The 21,028-nt window shown below is 35.9% G+C and overlaps 1 protein-coding gene across 4 annotated transcripts in view; it reads right to left on the bottom strand.

Annotated features, from left to right (window-relative positions):
• The window catches only part of NBDY (negative regulator of P-body association), a 90,028-nt gene extending 77,192 nt beyond the window's left edge, over window positions 1-12,836 (bottom strand). For 2 of the 4 annotated variants that reach the window (XR_011486614.1, XR_011486615.1), the window contains exon 1: window positions 10,682-10,816. Coding sequence is in view for 1 of the 4 variants with exons in the window: in XM_070464625.1 (XP_070320726.1) it covers window positions 12,484-12,690 (207 nt within the window). In the remaining 3 variants the exon portion in view is untranslated. Of the gene's footprint in view, window positions 1-10,681; window positions 10,819-12,454 lie in introns of those variants that run through there. The other 2 variants (XR_011486613.1, XM_070464625.1) reach the window with 2 other exon arrangements.
• Between the last annotated feature and the right edge of the window lie 8,192 nt (window positions 12,837-21,028).

The following is a 21,028-nucleotide window of genomic DNA, read 5'->3' as shown; positions in this document are numbered from 1 at the left end:
GAATGCGGAAGCAACCTAAATGTCCATCAACAGTGGAATGGATAAAGAAGATGTGGTACATATGTACAATAGGAATAATACTCATTTATAAAAAAGAATTAATTAATGCCAACTGTAGCAACATAGATGAACCTAGAGACTGTCCTACTGACTGAAGTAAGTCAGACATAGAAAGAAAGATATCATAGGATACTGCTTATTTGTATAATCTATGAAAATGGTACAAATGAACTTATTTACAAAACAGAAATAGAGTCACAGATGTAGAAAACAAACTTATGGTTACCAAGGGATAAGGGGGGTGGGTTAAATTGGGAGATTGGGATCGACACATACAAACTACTATATATACAACAAATAACCAGCAAACACATACTGTATAGCACAGGGTACTCTACTCAATACTCTGTAATGATCTATATGGAAAAAATCTATAAAAGAGAGGATATACGTGTATGTGTAACTCATTCACCTTGCTATACATAAACTAACATAACATTTTAAATCAACTATACTCCAATATTTTTTTTCAAATATAATCTATAGGTATTTGAAAATTTAATTGATATTTAGAGTTGTTCTAAATTAAGCGATGGAAGTTTATTGAATAACTAGGTCATTCTCAAATAAAGTAAGATACTGAAGTATCAATTACTAAACAGAGTTTGGTGCCACCCTGAGATATTCTCTTTGAGAAAGCACATGTTTTTAGAAATCATTGGTATTTATGTTTACTAATCTGTAAAATACTGGTATAGAAGATAGTTTATGGTTGCTTAAGGAAAGTAGGGTATGTGGTTTGAACAAAATCATCTAACTTAACATCATCAATAATGAACAGGACCAAATGGCATTTTGGGTCTCCTGATGTGATGCAATAGCAAGGACACAGCATCACCTATGTAGTCTTCTTACTAAAAATGTTCAAATTAATCTTGGTAAAGGAGACATGTTCAGATTGTGGGATGAATGAAGGACAACTGCCTGGACTTGTCAAAACTGCCAATGTTATGAAAAATATAAAGAAAAAAATTGTCTGTCTTAGTCGTTCAGTTGTGTCTGACTCTTTGCAACCCCATGGACTGTAGCCCACCAAGCTCCTCTGTCCATGGGGATTTCCAGGCAAGAATACTGCAGTGGGTTGCCATTTCCTTCTCCAAAAAGAAAAGAATGAGAAGGTGCTATTCTATATTTTAAAAGACTAAAGAGGCGTGACAGCTAAATACAGTGCATGATTCTTGACTGGATCCTGGATCAAAACAAATAAAAAGATATAAAGGATATTGTTAGGACAATTAGGGAACTTTGACATCAATGGTATATTAGACAATTGTATCAAAGTTGAATTTTTCTTAATGTAATGTCCTTGTTCTTAAGAGATACTCTTTGATGTGTTTAAGGCTTAAGTGTCATGATATCTGCAAATTACTTCCAAATGGTTTAGCAGAAAGTGTGTATATGTGTGTGTGTGTGTGTATACACAAAGAGAAAGAAAAACAAATGTAGAAAAACAAATGATGTATCTACATGAAGGATGTCTTTTGACATTCCTGAAGAGTTGGAGTTTTATAAAATTTAAAAAAAATTGTGAAGAAAATAATTTTTGAAGCTATAAAGCTTATCCTTAATTCTAATTATAAATCCTGCTGGTAAATTCAGAAGTAAACCAGTGTATTCAATTTATTCGCAGAACATTTGCTGAAAAATAAAAGAAAGGGAAAAAAATAATTAAGTAAAAGAATGGAAAAAAGAAATATCACCCAAAAGGAAGTATATCAGACAAAATAGACTAAATTCAAGTGAGTCACTAAACATGATAAAAAGGTGTATCTATTTTAGACTTGTATGCACATAATAATAAACCCTTGAATATATATAAAATACAAGAATTTATACAATTACAGTGGAAGATTTTTAATTGGTTTCAATAATTGATAGATGTAGTAAACAGAATTAATAGTGATATAGAAGACACACAATACAATCAATAAGTTGAAACAATTAGAATACACAAAATATTTTCAAGCACACATGAAACAATAATTGATCATGCTCTTTAAAACATGAAGCATATCTCACCATGTACTAAATAATCAGTATCATGTAAACCATGTTGTCTGTATTAAGTGCAATTAAATGGAAAAGAGTAACAAAATGCTAAGCTAAAAAATACCCATGTGCTCTAAAGGAAGAAATAAAGCTATCCCTGTTTGCAGTTAACATGATACTACATGTAGAAAATCCTAAAGATGCCACCAGAAAACTACTAGAGCTCATCAATGAATTCAGTAAAGTTGCAGGATACAAAATTAATATACAGAAATCTGTTGCATTTCTATACACTAACAATGAACTATCAGAAAATTAAGGAAACAATCCCATTTACAATTGCATCAAAAAGAATAAAATACCTAGAATAAACCCACCTATGGAGGCAAAGCCAGGTTTCAGCAACACGCCAGGCTTCAGCAATACATGAACCATGAACTTCCAGATGTTCAAGCTGGTTTTAGAAAAGGCAGAGGAATCAGAGATCAAATTGTCAACATCTGCTGGATCACTGAAAAAGCAAGAGAGTTCCAGAAAAAACATCTATTTCTGCTTTATTGACTATGCCAAAACCTTTGACTGTGTGGATCACAATAAACTGGAAAATTCTGAAAGAGATGGGCATACTAGACCACCTGACCTGCCTCTTGAGAAACCTGTATGCAGGTCAGGAAGCAACAGTTAGAACTGGACATGGAACAACAGACTGGTTCCAAAGAGGAAAAGGAGTATGTCAAGGCTGTATATTGTCACCCAGTTTATTTAACTTATATGCAGAGTACATCATGAGAATGCTGGGCTAGAAGAAGCACAGCTGGAATCAAGATTGCCGGGAGAAATATCAATAACCTCAGATATGCAGATAACACCACCCTTAAGGCAGAAAGTGAAGAAGAACTAAAAAGCCTCTTGATGAAAGTGAAAGAGGAGAGTGAAAAAGTTGGCTTAAAGCTCAACATTCAGAAAACTAAGATCATGGCATCTGGTCCCATCACCTCATGGGAAATAGATGGGGAGACAGTGGAAACAGTGTCAGACTTTATTTTTTTGGGCTCCAAAATCACTGCAGATGGTGACTGCAGCCATGAAATTAAAAGACGCTTACTCCTTGGAAGGAAAGTTATGACCAAACTAGATAGCATGTTAAAAAGCAGACATTACTTTGCCAACAAAGGTCCATCTAGTCAAGGCTATGGCTTTTCCAGTGGTCATGTATGGATGTGAGAGTTGGACTGTGAAGAAAGTTGAGCACCGAAGAATTGATGCTTTTGAACTGTGGTGTTGGAGAAGACTCTTGAGAGTCCCTTGGACTGCAAGGAGATCCAACCAGTCCATCCTAAAGGAGATCAGTCCTGGGTGTTCATTGGAAGGACTGATGCTGAAGCTGAAACTCCAATACTTTGGCCACCTCAAGTGAAGAGTTGACTCATTGGAAAAGACCCTGATGCTTGGAGGGATTGGGGGCAGGAGGAGAAGGGGACGACAGAGGATGAGATGGCTGGATGGCATCACCGACTCGATGGACATGAATTTGAGTAAACTCCGGGAGTTGGTGATGGACAGGGAGGCCTGCGTGCTGCAATTCATGGGGTCACAAAGAGTCGGACTTGACTGAGTGACTGAACTGAACTGATGGAGGCAAAAGACCTGTACTCTGAAAACTATGACACTGATGAAACTGAAGACAAATAGATGGAAAGATATACTATGTTGCTGGATTGAAAAAATAAGTATTATTAAAATGATTATACTACCCAAGGCCTTCTACAGATTCAATGCATTTCCCTACCAAAATATCAATGGCATTTTTCACAAAACTAGAACAAAAAAATCTTAAAATTTGTATGGAAACACAAAAGGTCCCAAATAGCCAAAACAATCTTGAGAAAGAAGAACAGTGAAGAACATGCTCCCTGACTTCAGACTATATTACACAGCTACAGTAATCAAAACTATGTGTTACACAAAAACAGATGTGTAGATCAATGGAAAAAGACAGAAAACCTCAAAACAAACCCACACAGTCACAGTCATTAATCTATGACAAAGGAGGCAAGAATATACAGTGGAGAAAAGACAGTCTCTTCAATAAGTGGTGCTGGGAAAACTGGACAGCTACATGTAAAAGAATGAAATTAGAACATTCTCTAATACCATACACAAAAATAAACTCAAAATGGATTAAAGACCTAAATGTAAGACTGGATACTATAAAACTCCTAGAGAAAGAGTCAAGCAAAATACTCTGACATAAATTGTGCAAAATTTTTTTATCTGTCTCTTAAAGGAACAAAAGCAAAAATAAACAAATAGGACCTGATCAAAGTTAAAAGTTTTTGAACAGCCAAGGACACTGTCAATAAAATGAAAAGACAACCTACTGAATGGAAGAAAATATTTGCAAATGATATGACCAATAAGGGATTAATATCCAACATATATAAACAGCTTATACAACTCAACATCATAAAAACAACCCAACTGAAAAACTGGAAGAATAAGATAGACATTTTTCCAAAGAGGAAATGCAGATGGCCAACAGGCACATGAAAACATGTTGAGCATTGCTAACCATCAGGGAAATGGAAATTAAAACCACAATAAGATTATCACCTAATACCTGCCAGAAGGGCTATTATCAAAAAGAAACACAAGTAAAAAAATGTTGGAGAATATGTGAAGAAAAGGGAGCCTTGTGCACTGTTGGTGGGAACAGAAATTGGCAGAGACACTGGAAAACAGTCTGAAAGTTTCTCAAAAAACTAAAAATGGAACTACCATTGTTGCTGTTATTTAGTCTCTAAGTCTTGTTCTACTCTTTTGTGACCCCATGGGCTGTAGCCTGCCAGGCTTCTCTGTCCACAGATTTCCCAGGCAAGAATACTGGAGTGGGTTGCCATTTCCTTCTTCAGGGGATCTTCACAACCCAGGGATCAACCAGTGTCTCCTGCATTAGCAGGCAGATTCTTTACTCGTGAGCCACCAGGGAAGCCCACAATGGACTACTACTTGGCCATAAAAAAAGAATGAAATTTTGCCATTTACAGCAACATGGATGGACTTGGAGGGTATTACGCTAAGTGAAATAAGTCAGACAGAGAAAAACAAATACTGTATGGTATCACTTATATGTAGAATAAAAAAAAAATTTAAAAAAACTAGTGAATATAACAAAACAGGGGCTTCTCAGGTGGCACTAGTGGCAAAGAATCCACCTGCCAATGCAGGAGACGCAGGTTCAATCCCTAGGTCAGGAAGATCCTCTGGAGGAGGGAATGGCAACTCCACTCCAGTATTCTTGCCTGGAAAATCCCATGGACAGAGGAGAACCTGGTGGGCTACAGTCCATAGGTTTGCAAAAAGTCAGACACAACTGAGTGACTTAGCACACATACATAACAAAAAAGGAACAGACTCACAGATATAGAAAACAAACTAGTGGTTACCAGTAGGGAGAAGGGGGAGGTACAAATTATTGGGTATAAGATAGGCTCAAGGATGTATCATACAACATGGCAAGTATAGCCAATATTTTGTAATAACTGTAACTGGAAAGTAATCTTCAAAATGTTTAAAGTTTTTTTCAAAATATATCCATGTACCCACTTCTTGGTTTCCAAATACCATCTCCCACAAAAAGGTACCAGAGATCCATAGAGAAATTGGCAATGAAGCAGGGAATACAAAACAAGCATATAAGTTAAAAAGTAAGGAAATGGCTGAAGTCAAGTATGTATCAAAAAATCATGGGAATATGTCAAATGGACAGAGAATCCAGCTTGAATAGGTTGCCACTGGGACAATTTGAGCATTAAAATAAATAATGATAGCAATAGCATACTCATGAAATAAAATAAAAATCTATGTGCCCAAACCAATATAAATAAATAAATAAATAGCGGAGGAAAAAACCTCTTCCTTGAAGCAGAATACAAAGTAATCAACATAGTGAAAACAATGACATTTGAAAATGATAATTTTAGGATCTCCCCAGTGGCGCAGTGGGTAAGAATCCACCTGCCAATGCAGGGGACACAGGTTAGATCCCTATTCCAGGAAAATTCCACATGCCGCAAAGCAACTAAGCCCGTGCACCACAAACACTGAGCCCATGCTCTAAAGCCCACAAGATTCAACTACCGAGCCCGTGTACCGCTACTAGTGAAGCCCATGAGCTCTAGGGCCCGAGAGCTACAACTACTGAGCCTGTGTGCCACAACCACTGAAGCCCATGAGCCTAGAGCCTGTGCTCTGCAACAAGAGAACCCACAGCAGTGAGAAGCCCAGGCGCTGCAATGAAGAGTAGCTCCCGCTCACCTCAACTAGAGAAAGCCCATGCAAAAGCAACAAAGACCCAGTGCAGCCAAAAAGAAACAAAATGACCATTATGCAGCCATTAGGGTAATAATTGTTTCAGTCAAGAATTATCAACGGATATTAAAGCCAGTATTTTAGTTTGATAAGGAATAGGATACCTACACAGTTTAAAAGTACCCCAAGCAAATTTATTAAATATAAAGCAGAAAATGGAAACTTAAGAGTGGATTAATCTAGTAAACATCATCTTAACCAAGTAATCAAGGTTAACATTTCTTCTAAGGGGTCAAATCAGCATTATGTGCCATTGATATGCTGCCCTGAGAACAATACATTACTTCTCTGACATTCCTGCCAAAATCCATAATCTAAATACAATAATAAGGAATGGGCACACAGATTTAAGTTTAGGAACAACCTATAAAACAATTGTCTACAATTGTCCAGAAATCTTTAAACTGTCATTGTCATCAGAGACAAAGAAAGGTTGAACTGTTCCAGGTTAAAGAAAACTGAAGAAACATGGAAACTAAATGCAGCACATTATCCTCGATTGAAACTCTGATCAAGAAAATAAAATAGCTATAAAACACATTATTGGAACAAACTGGCCAAAGTGCAATATGGTCTAGATAATAATACTGGAACACTAATTTATGATATACTACAAAGCTTTAGTAGTCAAAAGAGCATGGTGCAGACATAAAAACAGACACATAGACCTTGGAACAGAATTGAGAGTCCAGAATAAAACGTTGCATATACAGTCAACTAATGTTTGACAAGGGATTCAAGAGTACTTAATGGAGAAAAGATAGTCTATTTCATAAATAATGCTGAGAAAACAATATTCACATGAAAAAGAATAAAACTGGAGCCCAATCTTACACCACTGGCAAAGATTAATTCAAAATAGATTAAAGACTTAAAGGAAAGACTTAAAGACTTAAAATTCCTAGAAACAAACAGGAAAAAAGCTTCTTGACATTTTTCTTTGCAATGATTTTTTGGATATGACACCCAAAGCACAAGCAACAAAAGCAAAAAATAAACAAATGGGACTACATCAAACTAAAAAGCTTCTGCACAGCAAAATGAAAAAGCAATCTGTGGAATGGGGAAAAACATTTTAAAACACATATCTGATAAGAAATATCCAAAATATATAAGGGATTCATACAACTCAATATCAGAAAAACAAATAATCTAATTGAAAAAGGTGCAAAAGACCTAAATAGACATTTACCCAAATACATACAGATCGCCAACAGGTATGTGAAAAGGTACTAAACATCATTAATCATTAAGGAAAAGGAAATCAAAGCCACAGTGAGATATCTCCCACTTTTTAGAATGGCTATTAACAAAGACAGGAGATAAAAAATGCCTGTGATGATATTGAGAAAAGTGAACCCTTGCATATTCCTTGATGGGAATGTGAAGAGAAATATCTACTATGGAAAACAGTATGGAGGTTCCTCAAAAAATTAAAAATAGAACTACCATATGATCCAGCAATTCCACTTCTGGGTATGTCTGAGGAAATTAAGTCACGATCACAAGATACTTGCAATCCCAGTTTTACTGCATCATTCTTTACAATAAGCAAGATGTGGAAACAATCTAAGTGTCACTGACAGATTAACAGACAAAGAAAATGTGATACACACACACAGGAACATTATTTAGCTATAAGAAGAAGGGAATTATGACATAGTGGATAAACCTTGAGGGTATCAGGCTAAATGAAGTAAGTCAGACAGAAAAAGATAAATACTGAATGCTCTTACTTATACATGGAATCTAAAAAAAAAAAAAAAAAACTGAACTCATAGAAACAAGAGTAGATTGGTGGTTTCCAGGGATGGGACAGTAGGAGAAATGTATAACTGTGGTCAAAGGATATAAAGTTTCAGTTGTTACAGGAATAAATTCTGAGGAGCTAATCTACAGCATGATGTACATTATACTACAACACTATAGTTATAGTATCAATATATAGTTACATAACTATAGTTATAGCATAGTTAATACTATAGTATAGTGAGTATAGTTAACAATTCTGTATTGTATACTTAAAAGTTGCTAGGACAGTAGATCTTACAAGTTCTCAACACACAAAAAAATATTAATTCTATTATATGATTGATGTCTTACCTAATCTTATTGTGGGTAATCATTTTGTAATATATACATTTAGCAAATCATCACACTGTACTGTGCACTTAAAACTTACACTGTTATATGTCAAATATATTTCAATAAAGCTAGGAGAAAAAGAACTATAATAGAGCTTACATTGTCCATTTGAAATATATGTTCTCCCAAAGTCATCCCTTTTTCAATAAGTATGAGTGGATAATCTTGACAATAAAGGTTTATGAAACAAAAAGCTGGAACAAGGTCCAATTTCTATTTTGATACAGGTACTGAGATTATATAAGAAAAAGGTATTATTCTGAGAAAATATACACCGAAGTATTTACAAGTAAAAGAGCTTGAAGTCTCCAAGTTACTGTTAAACAGTTCAAAGAGAGAGAAGGAGACAGGAAGAGGGGGAGGTAGAAGACAGGCTAAGGGGCAGGGGAGGTAGACAACAATAAAGGGAAAAGAGAAAAGGGGAATGAGAGGGAGAAACAGAAAAAGAAAATTATAAAGCAAACATGGCAAAATGGTAATTGGTGAACCTGGATAAAGAGTGTATGGGAGTTCTTTGTAATATTCTCACAATTTTTCTTTAGATGTAGAATTAGATCAAAATAAAAGATTTAAAACCACAAGTATAAATATCAGCAATAACTCCATCAAAGAACAGCATAATCACAGTTTTCCTATGTATTTAATGAAAGGAAAAGTTTTATATTGCTGAAATCTATCGAGATGAGGAGCCAGTGTATAATTTTGCTTTTTGTTACCAGAATAAAAAACATTAAATATTTTTAAATAGAAAATAAAATGAAGTTAACTGTAATTGGATTAATCATTTAGCAGTATGATTTCTAAAAAAGAGATCCATGTTTATAAATTTAAAAAATCCAAATAACTCATGAGTCAAAAATAAATCTTAAGAGCAATTATAAAATAATAATTGAATAATAATAAAAATACTCCATATAAAAACCTATGAAATTCTTCTAAAGTAGTACATAGTAGAAAACTTATGGTAATAAATTACTTTAGGAAAGAAGATTTAAAATTACTGAGTTAATGGTCCAAATAAATTAGAAAAAGAGCAAACAAAAAGAAAATAAAAGGAAAAGTTATTAAAATAAGAGACAGAATATTCAATGGTAAGGCCTGATGAAACCAGAAGCAAGAAATATATTAGAAAACTGAATACTGTAATTTATCACATAGTTTCAGTGTCTTGTTAATGGAGAAAAAACTCCATGTGATCAGTATTTGGAGAAGAAGCTCCATACTCATCCATAATAAAAGCTCTTAGAAAACTAAGAATATAAAGGAACTTATATAACCTGACAAAGAAAATTTACTAAAAATGGTGAAACATTTATAAAAATTCCCTTGTAAATTCAGGAGCAAAAGAATCCACTATCACTGCTACTATATTTCGTTATACCAAAGATCCTAGCTAACACAGTAAGACTAATTAAAAAATAAATATTGGAAAGGAAGAAATTTCCATTATTTACAATATAATTAATTAACAGACAATACAAAAAATCTACAAATATTAGAACAAATATAAATCAGAAAGTTCACAGCATATAAAATCAGTATGTTACAATATCAATCACATTCCCATTTACCAGCAATAATCTGAAAATGTGGTTTAAAAGATACATTTCTCCATGATACAAGAAACTATAAGGTAATTAGGAGTGAATATAACAAAACAGCTTATAGATAGCATTATTATTATATGGAATATATGTTTTCGTATAATGTAGAAAATGGTTTCAATTTATCATTGGTGCTAGCTTTTTGTTTGGCTAACTATTTTAATGTGTTATAATCAACTCTTATTTCTCCTCCTTCTTTAATAAGTTTTCAGTAAAGAGATTCGGAGAAGGAAATGGCAACCCACTCCACTATTCTTGCCTGGAAAATCCCATGGACAGAGGAGCCTGGTGGGCTGCGGTCCATGGGGTCGCAAAGAGTCGGACACGACTGAGCGACTTCACTTTCACTTTTCACTTTCATGCATTGGAGAAGGAAATGGCAACCCACTCCAGTGTTCTTGCCTGGAGAATCCCAGGGACGGCAGAGCCTGGTGGGCTGCTGTCTATGGGGTCGCACAGAGTCGGACACAACTGAAGTGACTTAGCAGTAGCAGCAGCGGTAAAGAGATTACCTTAAAAATCACAACTTCCTGGTGTAGGACATCAGAAAAAGCAGGGTGGCAATGTCAATAATCTTCATTGTCTTCACTGAGTGAACTATTTTACGAATACACCAAGGAAATGGAGTCATACTGCAATCCCTCATAGACTGAAAAATAATTAAAATAAGGTTAAATCATTTCTTATTTTACTGTTCCTCTCTTTCCCACGGCATCCTCGAGTTATTATGTTCTACCATACCCCCATTTCAGTTATTTCAGTTATATATTCCTGAAAAAGTTATACAGACAGTATTAGAAGGGATCTATTGCACAGCAATTAAGAGGATAGGCTCTAGGAAGTTTTATAGAACAGTGTCTGGCACATAAAGATGTTCAGTAAATGTTACTATAATTTCAATGATTTGAATCACTGGAGGAAATTACATATTTCTTGCATTTTTTGCCCTATACAACCTCCTTTGTTTTCTGTTTAAGCACTCCTATTCCTATGGTTCCCCTTTACCCCAACTCTACCCCTTTGAACAGACAGGTAAAGCTGAGGGAAATCAGGCATTAAGAAATGATTGAGTGAAGCTTTCAAGCACAATGGAGCTCATTCTTTTCCTATGCACTACCACCAAGCCCCAAGTACAGAACTTCTTAGTTGCCACTGTAATCCCACCAATCATTGACGGATTCACTCAATATCTGTTTCTCTCCTATGTGCTTTAGTTATCGAACCCCTACAGTTCCCAGGATAATTCTTAGTCCATTGCAGCAGTTCTTTAAAGGTTTATTGCATAAATGAAGAAAGTATGCCATGTCTCATTTGGAGTACAAGAATCTATGAGCTGTGAGTCAGACCTTATTTTTTGCATTCTGTAAGCTCATCTAATTGAAGATTGTTTTCCTGATAGTAAAAACCGGACTCCTAAAATATACCATTTCCTTGAAAATCTTCAATGGTTTCCACTGCTTATGGATTAAACTGCCTACTCCTTACCATAAATATTCAACCCCTGCAACACTATCTTACCTCCTAGTTTTTCTCATACACTCAGATTATAGACAAGCTCTTCCTAGCACAAACCTGCCTTGGGGCTTTTGTTCTGGAAAAGCTAGGCCAGAAAAGCATTCCCACCCCCTCCACAAAGGCAGATGTCACTCATTCTTTAAGGCCCACCCAAAGTTACCCCTTCCTCTTTGATGGCTCAAGGTCCATCCCCCAAGCTTCCTGACTACCTTGAGCAAGCAAATATTATGGTACTTGGGTTTGATTTACCATATTATATATTTTTAAATCATTAAATTCTCCTGTTATACACAGAAATACACAACTCTGAAGGCTCACTTTAAAATACTCTGTTGGCACAAAGCTATGGCTATAGGAATTAGGCCGTCAATACAATGATGTTATTGATCTTGAATCAGGCATTTTTTTAATGGAAAAGCTTTAAATATATACAAAAGTAGCAAGAACAGTTTAATGAATCCCCATGTATATATCACTCAGCTTTAACAATTATCAAGTCATTAACATTTGTACCCCTCACCTGGGCCCAACTGACTTTCAAGGAAATCAACAGATATGTCTACTGAAAAATATATTTAAAAATAATTACTTAATGTTATTAAATATCCATAAACTCACCCCCACATATTTTGTGAAAGAGCTATTTAACGCCTGCATTTTTTTTTAATTTTGAAATCGTGAAAAGAATAGGGAAAGGGAGAAGGAGATCTGGGGAAATGCATAATTAAGTTTGAGAGAGCCTGGTTGTCCCAAATGAGAAAGAATCTGACCTGGTTTAGGGTGGAAGAAGTATATTGTACTACTTCTCCGGAGGAGGTGGATGCGACTTCAGACCCGGTGATGCTGGAGGAGGTGTGGAAGGGAGAGTGGTGTTACCTCCGTTCGGGGTTCCTTCTGGATAATCCCAACGTGGAGCTAGGAGGCACCGCTTTTTTGGAGGCTTCGTTTCCCGCGTGTTTCCAGGTGGGAGCGTGGATCTCCCGGAGGTACAAGGTTGGTCCCCCATAAGGATTATAGGACCTGGGTGTCAGCTCTCTCCAGTGGGCCCTGGCGAAGCCAAGAGACCTGAGATGGCGGCGGGTCCCCTCCAGGCAAAAGAGCTTCCTCTGGGTTTCGCTCTTTCCGTATTTCCTGTATCCTGAGACGTATATCCCCTCTCTGCCTCCGCCCTCGCTCTCTACCCCACCCTATTTTAACGTTTCTGCGAGGATGGGTCTTAAAAAAAACGAAGCGTTTATTTAATAGAATGTCTCCCCCGCCCCCAGTGTAACTAAATCTGTGGACAGTCTTTTAATATCTATGCAATTCTAAGATTAGAACAAATTCAGGTTTACTCTTAAACGGCAACATCTGCACAGATTGTGGAAAGGCACTGCGGGTGGAGGCGGGAGTGTTTGTGTGGAGAACAAAGAGGTGATTGAAAAGCTAAGAGCTTTACGTTCTAGTTGTAGAAGCACAAGAGAGTCATGAAATTACCTAGGACCCTTTAGAAAGCAATATACAAACGTCTTACTTGACTGAAGTGCAGATAGCACACAGGCACCGACCATGGAATTTGAAAGGGGAAAACAAATTCACCGTATGTCATAGAATCTAAGATCAGGTTTTTTCTTCATATTTTAACAAATTAGAAATCTCTGAAGGCTTATCTTTTTTAAAAATATTTCTACACCTAGGAAATCTCAGACAATTGACAGTATGTCATACTTGCATTGCCATTTTTTTCCTTCTCTACAGTTAAGGAAAATAATGATTCATCTTACTATGGCTGGTGTATTATATTCTGTGATATATGGTAAGTAACCCAAGCAGGTACACTGTGGCTTAGAATAAAAGGCTACTAGAATGTCTTAGGGATTCCCTGGGGGTGCAGATGATAATCTGCCTGCAGCGCAGGGACACTGATTTGATTCCTGGGTGGGGAAGATCTACAGGAGAAGGGATTGGCTACCCACTCCAGTATTCTTGCCTGGAGAATCCCATGGACAGAGGAGCCTGGGGGCTACAGTCCATGGGTTCACAGAGTCAGACACAACTAAACAGGCAGGCAAAACTTCTTAGACCTTCATCATTCACATCCACCTCCCTGTGACTATGGACACTTTTCCAGCTCTGTTCCAGTGTTTTTTAATGGAGAGAGTGCAATCCTTAATGTCAAAATAGAACTGACTTTTAAAATACTCTGCTATTTACAAACACTGTTGTATTTAAGTAGTTAAACACTTGCACCTTTCCTTCCCAGGAAATAATATTTTTTTCCTTGTAAAACTATTGTCATAATCAGGGATAATACATTAAAGGTTTTTTTTCTAATTGATGGATAATTGCTTTACAAGGATAATGCATTTAAAACAATTACCATGATTACCTCTCATCAGCATCACTATCTTACTCTGAGTACTAGTGTTGCACTTTGCACAAACTGAATACTCAGTTTGTGAAATAAATGACCCTGTGGTTTTCTATCAGATGCTACTTATAAAGACAAGAGATGTAGCACTAAGTTAATGAAAAACTGTAAAGGGAAATCTAAAGAAACAATGCTCTAGAGCTAGAAGAACAGTTGGGACTAGACAAAGTTGTGGGAGTCAGTAACATAGATGTGGTAGTTGATGTTATGGGTGATATTCTGAAGAGAAAATGTAGAGAAAAGAGAAGTGTGCTTGATAAGGACAGACTATTGAGTAAATAGGGTTAGAAGAGGAGAAGCCTGCTGCAAAGGCTGAGAAAGAATGGACAAATTCAGAAGAGAGGATTCCAACCCAAGGTTTCTTGCTATTGGCACTATTGACATTTGAGGTCAGATCGTTCTTTGTGGTGAGATCCTGTCCTGTGCATTGTGGGATGTTTAGCAGTATGCCAACCACGGCCAGTAGCATGTCCCCTAACCCGGCCCCAACTGCCTCCTGGTGTGATAATTAGAAATGTCTCCAGGTACTCTCAAATATCCCCTGGGCAGGGTGGGAGAGTGGCAGGGGGTGGTAGGATAATACCTTTTGAGAACAGTTGGTCTATCCCTGACCCTCCAAACTTGCTCCTTTCCTAGTCTTCATTTCAGTGAATGTTAAACCTCTACCCAGTTGTACAATTCAAACCTTAGAGTGTGTGTGTTTATTTCAGTCATGTCCAACTCTTTGTGACCCCATGGACTGTACCCACCAGGCTCCTCTGTCCATGGGATTCTCCAGGCAAGAATACTGGAGTAGGTAACAATGCCCTCTTCTAGGGGATCTTTCTGACCCAGGAATTGAATGGGGAGTGTCTTAGGTCCCCTCCATTGGCAGACAGGTTCTCCAGTATTCTTGCTTGGAGAATCCCATGGACAGAGGAACCTGGCAGAGTACAGTCCATGGAGTCACAAAGATTCAAACATGAATGAAGTGACTGAGCATGCATGCATATACATACATATATATACATATATATATATATATATATATATATATATATATTTTATTATTTCCTGAAATAAATGAAGTAGTTCAGTTCAGTTGCTCAGTTGTGTCTGACTCTTTGTGACCCCATGGACTGCAGCATGCCAGGCTTCCCTGTCCATCACCAACTCCCAGAGCTTGCTCAAACTCATGTCCATCGAGTCAGTGATGCCATCCAACCATCTCATCCTTCATTGTTCTCTTCTCCTCCTGCCTTCAATCTTTCCCAGCATCAGGGTCTTTTCCAATGAGTCAGTTCTTCGCATCAGGTGGCCAAAGTATTGGAGTTTCAGCTTCAGCATCAGTCCTTCCAATGAATATTCAGGACTGATTTCCTTTAGGATTGATTGGTTTGATCTCCTTGCTGTCCAAGGGACTCTCAAGAGTCTTCTCCAACACCACAGTTCAAAAGCATCAGTTCTTCGGTGCTCAGTTTTCTTTATAGTCCAACTCTCACATCCATACATGACTTTTGGAAAAACCATACCATTTCACAATCTTTTTATCTTGAAGGATTAGAGACTTCAAGAGTTAAAGTGGAAATTAAGTTGTCTTATAGCTATAGTCTCAGTAAATTAAGAGAAACACGTGCCTATTTTAGTAAAATGAATGGAATTAAAAATTGTATCAAATCCACATGGGTTTGGTTTATGGTAAAGATTTAACTTGAGGTGAAAACAGTTTCAACTTAGAGCTGCTGACATCAACCCGAACTATTTATACTTCAAATGGATTTATTTATTTTTATTTTTAATTGTGTTAAAATGCATATAACCTAAAATTTACCAACTTAACCATTTTAAGTGTACAGTGCAGTAATGCTAAGTATATTCACAGTGTTGTACAAGCAAAGTCCAGAATTTTTTATGCCCATTAAACAACTTTCTGGGATCTTCCTGGTGGCTCTGATGGTAAAGAATCTGCCTGCAGTGCAGGAGACCTGGGTTTGATCCCTGTACATGACTGAGCAACTAGCACTGCAATACTACTGCAAACAACTTCCCATTTTCCTCTCTCCCCAGCCCTGTCAACCCCCATTATACTCACAACTGGATTTTTGTTTATTTTTGTTATATTAGAATAAAAAACTAAAACCTTTTACTTCTAGGTTTCAAAATGGTTTTTCTCAAACATCTTTTCCAAGTTCAGCCCCCCTCCCTTTTTATTAACATTGATTAAGTAGCTGCTGAAGAAGAAAATGGCAGCCCATTCCAGTATTCTTGCCTGGAGAATCCTATGGACAGAGGAGCCTGGAGGGGCTACAGTCCATAGGCTGGCAAAGAGTCAGACACCACTGGCAACTAAACAAGTAGCTGCATGTGAAACATGGCACCAGAAGAGGGCACTGTTAAGTTGGACTATTATATCAAATTTGAGTAGTGTAGATCTGAATTCCTTTCATAATTTCAAAAGCTTAGAAGATGACAACAGAGAACAAAACTGAATCTGCCTCTGGGTAGTAGTAATCTGTTTTCATTTAGTGTTTTTTAATTGAGAAGTTGGTTGATTCGTTGTGCTTCTTCTGGAAATTAGCTTTCATTTAAGGCCGAGAATTTTTCTCTTCCTTGTACAAATATAAAGGATTTCTGTGTTAATTGTTTTTAACTACAAATCTAAGGGTAAGAACCATGGAGTTCCTATAACATTCTCATAAAATGAAAAATAAAAATGATTTGGAGGAAGATGACATGTATTTTTTTTAATATGTGTTTTACTTCAGGTTTTTGATGTAATATTTCACTAAGAATTTTTTAGAGTTCTATGAAATGCAAAGGAAGTAAGAAGATCTATTATCTCTCTGCCTAGATAGGCTCTAAACATTCAAAACATTAAAGTATAAAAGATAAAATAGTATAAATTTAGAAAAAAAATAATACTTCTGAAATATCAAAAAAATATTTTAAAAATCAAATAAAAAATAAAAATATCCAAATTTGGTCATTTTAGCTGCATTTCAGTAACTACTAGGTGGGAGAGGGACACAATATAAATTTGTGTATAATTGCACAAACATACACATACACACAGATTTGTGTGAGAGTTTCATCTACTTGCATAGCTGTTGTCTTTCATTTCACAAAAGTGATCATATAGTCACCATTTTTGTAGTTATTTTTTTCTAACTTAACCATGTAGCTTGGTGACTTTTCCATATAACATGTTCTTTGTCCTCATTTCTAAATGTCCTTTTAATAGCTGCACACAATCCTATTGTATGGACTTACCGTATTTTTTTAACTATTTAATTCTCTATTTGTGTATGTTTGTGAACACTTTGGTTATTCCAATTCTTTAAATTAAAAATTACTCCATATACCATTAATTCACCTTTTACTAATATACAGTTCAGTATTTTAATGTATGTTCACAAAATTGTGCATCTGTTACCACTAATTCCAGAACATTTTCACCACTCCTAAAAGAAACCATGTACTCATTAGCAATTACTCTCAATCCTCCCTCACCACAGCCATTAGAAACAACTAATCTATTATCAGTCTCAATGGATTTGTCTATTCTGAATATTTCATACAAATGAAATCATACAATATATGGCCTTACATGCCTGGATTCTTTCACCAAGCACAATATTTCCAAGGTTCATGATGCTATGCAATGTGCTTCATCGTTTTGTATTTTTATATTTTTATTATGATAAAAATACACATAACATAAAGTTTACTATATATTTTTTTGTTTTTCATTTGAGGTAATGTTTGCCATCTTGACCATTTAAAAAGTAGTAGTGTTAAGTACATTCACATTGTTGTACAACCAATCTCCAGAACTCTTTTCATCTTGCAAAACTGAAATTTTACATCCATTAAACAACAACTTCCCATTCCCTACTGCCCACAGCCCCTGACAACCACCATTATATTTTCTGTCTACATGCATACCACTACAGTATTAATTCATATAAATAGAATAATAAAATATTAGTCTTACTGAATTATTTTACTTAGCATAATGTTCTCAAGGTTCATCTATGTTGTAGCATGTGTTTAAATTTCCTTCCTTTTATATACTGTAAAAATATTTTTATTTTTATTTATTTTGTTACTGAAATGTAGGTTCAGGTGTATGATATAATGATTTATTTGCATGCATTATGATATCACGTGGCTTCCCAGGTGGTGCTAGTGGTAAAGCATCTGCCTGCCAATGTAGGAGATGCAAGGGACACAGGGTTCAATCCCTGGGTCAGGAAGATCCCCTGGAGTAGGGAATGACAGCCCACTCCAGTATTCTTGCCTGGAAAATTCCACAGACAGAGGAGCCTGGCAGTCCATGGGGCTGCAAAGAGTCAGACACAACTGAGCGACTGAGCACACACACACACATACACAGAATTGGTCACAACAGTAAGTCTGGTAACCATCTGTCCCTATACAAAATTTGTTGTTGTTCAGTTTCTAAGTCATGTCCAACTGTTTTGTTCCCGTGGACTGCAGCATGCCAGGCTCTTTTGTCCTCCACTATCTCCAGAGTTTGCTCAGATTCATGTCCATTGAATTGGTGATGCTATCTAACCATCTCTTCCTCTGCTGCCTTTCTCCTTTTGCCTTCATTCTTTCCCAGCATCAGGGTCTTTTCCAGTGAGTCAGCTCTTTGCATCAGGTGACCAAAGTATTGGAGCTTCAGCTTCAGCATCAGTCCTTCCAGTGCATATTCAGGGTTGGTTTCCTTTAGGATTGACTGATTTGATCTCCTTCCTGTCCAAGGGACTCTTCTCATCAAGAGTCTCTGGTGTATTCTTCTAGGTTTCTTATGGTTTTAAGTCTTACATTTAAGTCTATAATCAATCTTGAGGGCTTTTTTAGTATATAGTTTAAGGAAGTTGTATGGTTTCATTCTTTGTATGTGTCTCCCAAAACCATTCATTGAAGAGAGTGTCCTTTCCCTATTGTATAATTTTCTTTTCTTTCTCAAAAATTAATTCACTACATATGGGTGGGCTTATTTCTGGGCTCTCTATTCCATTTTTTTGATCTATGTGTCTGTTTTAACATCAATACCATGCTATTTTGATTACCTTAGCTTTGTAATATAGTTTGAAATCAGGAATTATTATGCCTCCAGCTTTGTTCTTTCACAAGGTAACTTTGGTTTTTGTGAGTATTGTTTTGGTCATATATTTAACAAATATTAGAACTGTTTGTTATTTCTGTGAAAATGCTATTAGAATTGTGATAAGTATTGCACTGAATCTGTATATTGTCTGGAGTAGTATGGACTTTTTAGCAATGTTAATGCTTCCAATACATGAACACAGAATAACTCATCTTTTGTTTGTGTGTTTTTTTCAATTTCTTACATCAGTACCTTATGATTATCAGTGTACAGGTCTTAAACCTCCCTGGTTAAACTTATTCCTAGGTATTTTATTTTTTTCCAATGAAAGTGTAAAGGGAATTTACTTAATATCTCTTTCCAATAGTTTATTTTAGGGAGTAGAAACACACCAGATTTCTATATATTGATTTTGTATCTCACAACTATTCAGAATTCACTTATTAGTTCTATTGGCTATTTTGTAAAGTCTTTAGCATTTTCTATATATTATATGTCATCAGCAAATAGTGGCAGTTTTACTGATTTTCTTTAAAATTTAGATTCTTTTTGTTGTTTTTTTCTTCTCTGTTTGCTAGGGACTGTACTCCCAATACTATGTTGAATAAAAGTGGTGAGAATGGCATCCTTGTCTTGTTCCTGATATTAGACAAAAAGCTTTCAGTTTCTTATCATTTAGTATGATGTTAGCTGTGAGTTGATTGTGTGTGAAAGTATTATGTTGAGGTAAATACCTCCTTTGTTGAATTTTTTTGTCTTAACCACATGGTGAATTTTGTCAAAATATTTTTCTGCATCTATTGACCATATGAATTTTATTTTTCACTATGTTAATGTGGTGTATCACATTGCCTGACTTTTGCATGTTGAACCATATTTGCATCCATGGAACAAATCCCACTTGATTATGATGTATGAAACTTTTAATGTATTGTTGAATTTTGTTTGCTGATATTTTATTGAAGATTTTTGCATCTATGTTGATCAGGCATACATGCTAAGTGACTTCAGCTGTGTCTGACTCTTTGAAACTCTATGGACTATAGCCCACTAGGCTCCTCTGTTCATGGGATTCTCCAGGCAAGAATACTGGAGTAAGTTGCCATGCCCTCCTCCAGGGGATTTTCTCAACCCAGGGACAGAACCAATGTCTCTTGTCTCTTGTATTGGCAAGCAAGTTCTTTACCACTAAGCTAACTGGGAAGCCCAGTTGATCAGGCATATTGACCTATATTTTTTTTTTTCTCATAATGTCTTTGGTTTGGTGTCAGAGTAATGCTGGCCTCATAGAATGAGTTTGGAAGCATTTCATCCTCTTTAATTTTCTGTAATGGTTTAGCAAGGATAGGTGTTACCCGTTCTTTAACTATTTGGTAGAATTCAACTGTGAAGCTGTCACAACCTGGACTTTTGTTTCTTGAAAATGTTTTTTACATTACTGAATCAATTTCATTACTGGTAACTAGTCTGTTCGTATTTTTTATTTCTTCATGATTCAGTATTTGGAGATTGTATATTTTTAGGAAACTATCCATTTCTTCTAACCTGTTCATTTTAGCAGTGTATAATTTTTGGCAATAATCTTATAGTCTTTTTTATTTCCATAGTGTCAATTGTAAATTCTCTTTTATTTCTCATTTTATCTACTTGAATCTTTTCTCTTTTTTCTTCTTGAGTCTACCTAAAGTTTTATCTTTTGTTTATCTTTTCAAATAACCAAGTTTTAGTTCCATTGATCTTTTCTGTTCTTTTTTAGTCTTCATTCATTTATTTCCACTCTGATCTTTATTGTTTGCTTCTTCCTAGAAAGAATGTTTACTGAGATTTTTCTTGTTT

The sequence above is a fragment of the Odocoileus virginianus genome, unplaced genomic scaffold (genome assembly GCF_023699985.2).
Source record: "Odocoileus virginianus isolate 20LAN1187 ecotype Illinois unplaced genomic scaffold, Ovbor_1.2 Unplaced_Contig_35, whole genome shotgun sequence".
NCBI classification, from domain to species: Eukaryota; Metazoa; Chordata; class Mammalia; order Artiodactyla; family Cervidae; genus Odocoileus; species Odocoileus virginianus.
The sequence above is the reverse complement of the archived record's forward strand: the minus strand, read 5'-3'. Positions and strand labels throughout refer to the sequence as shown.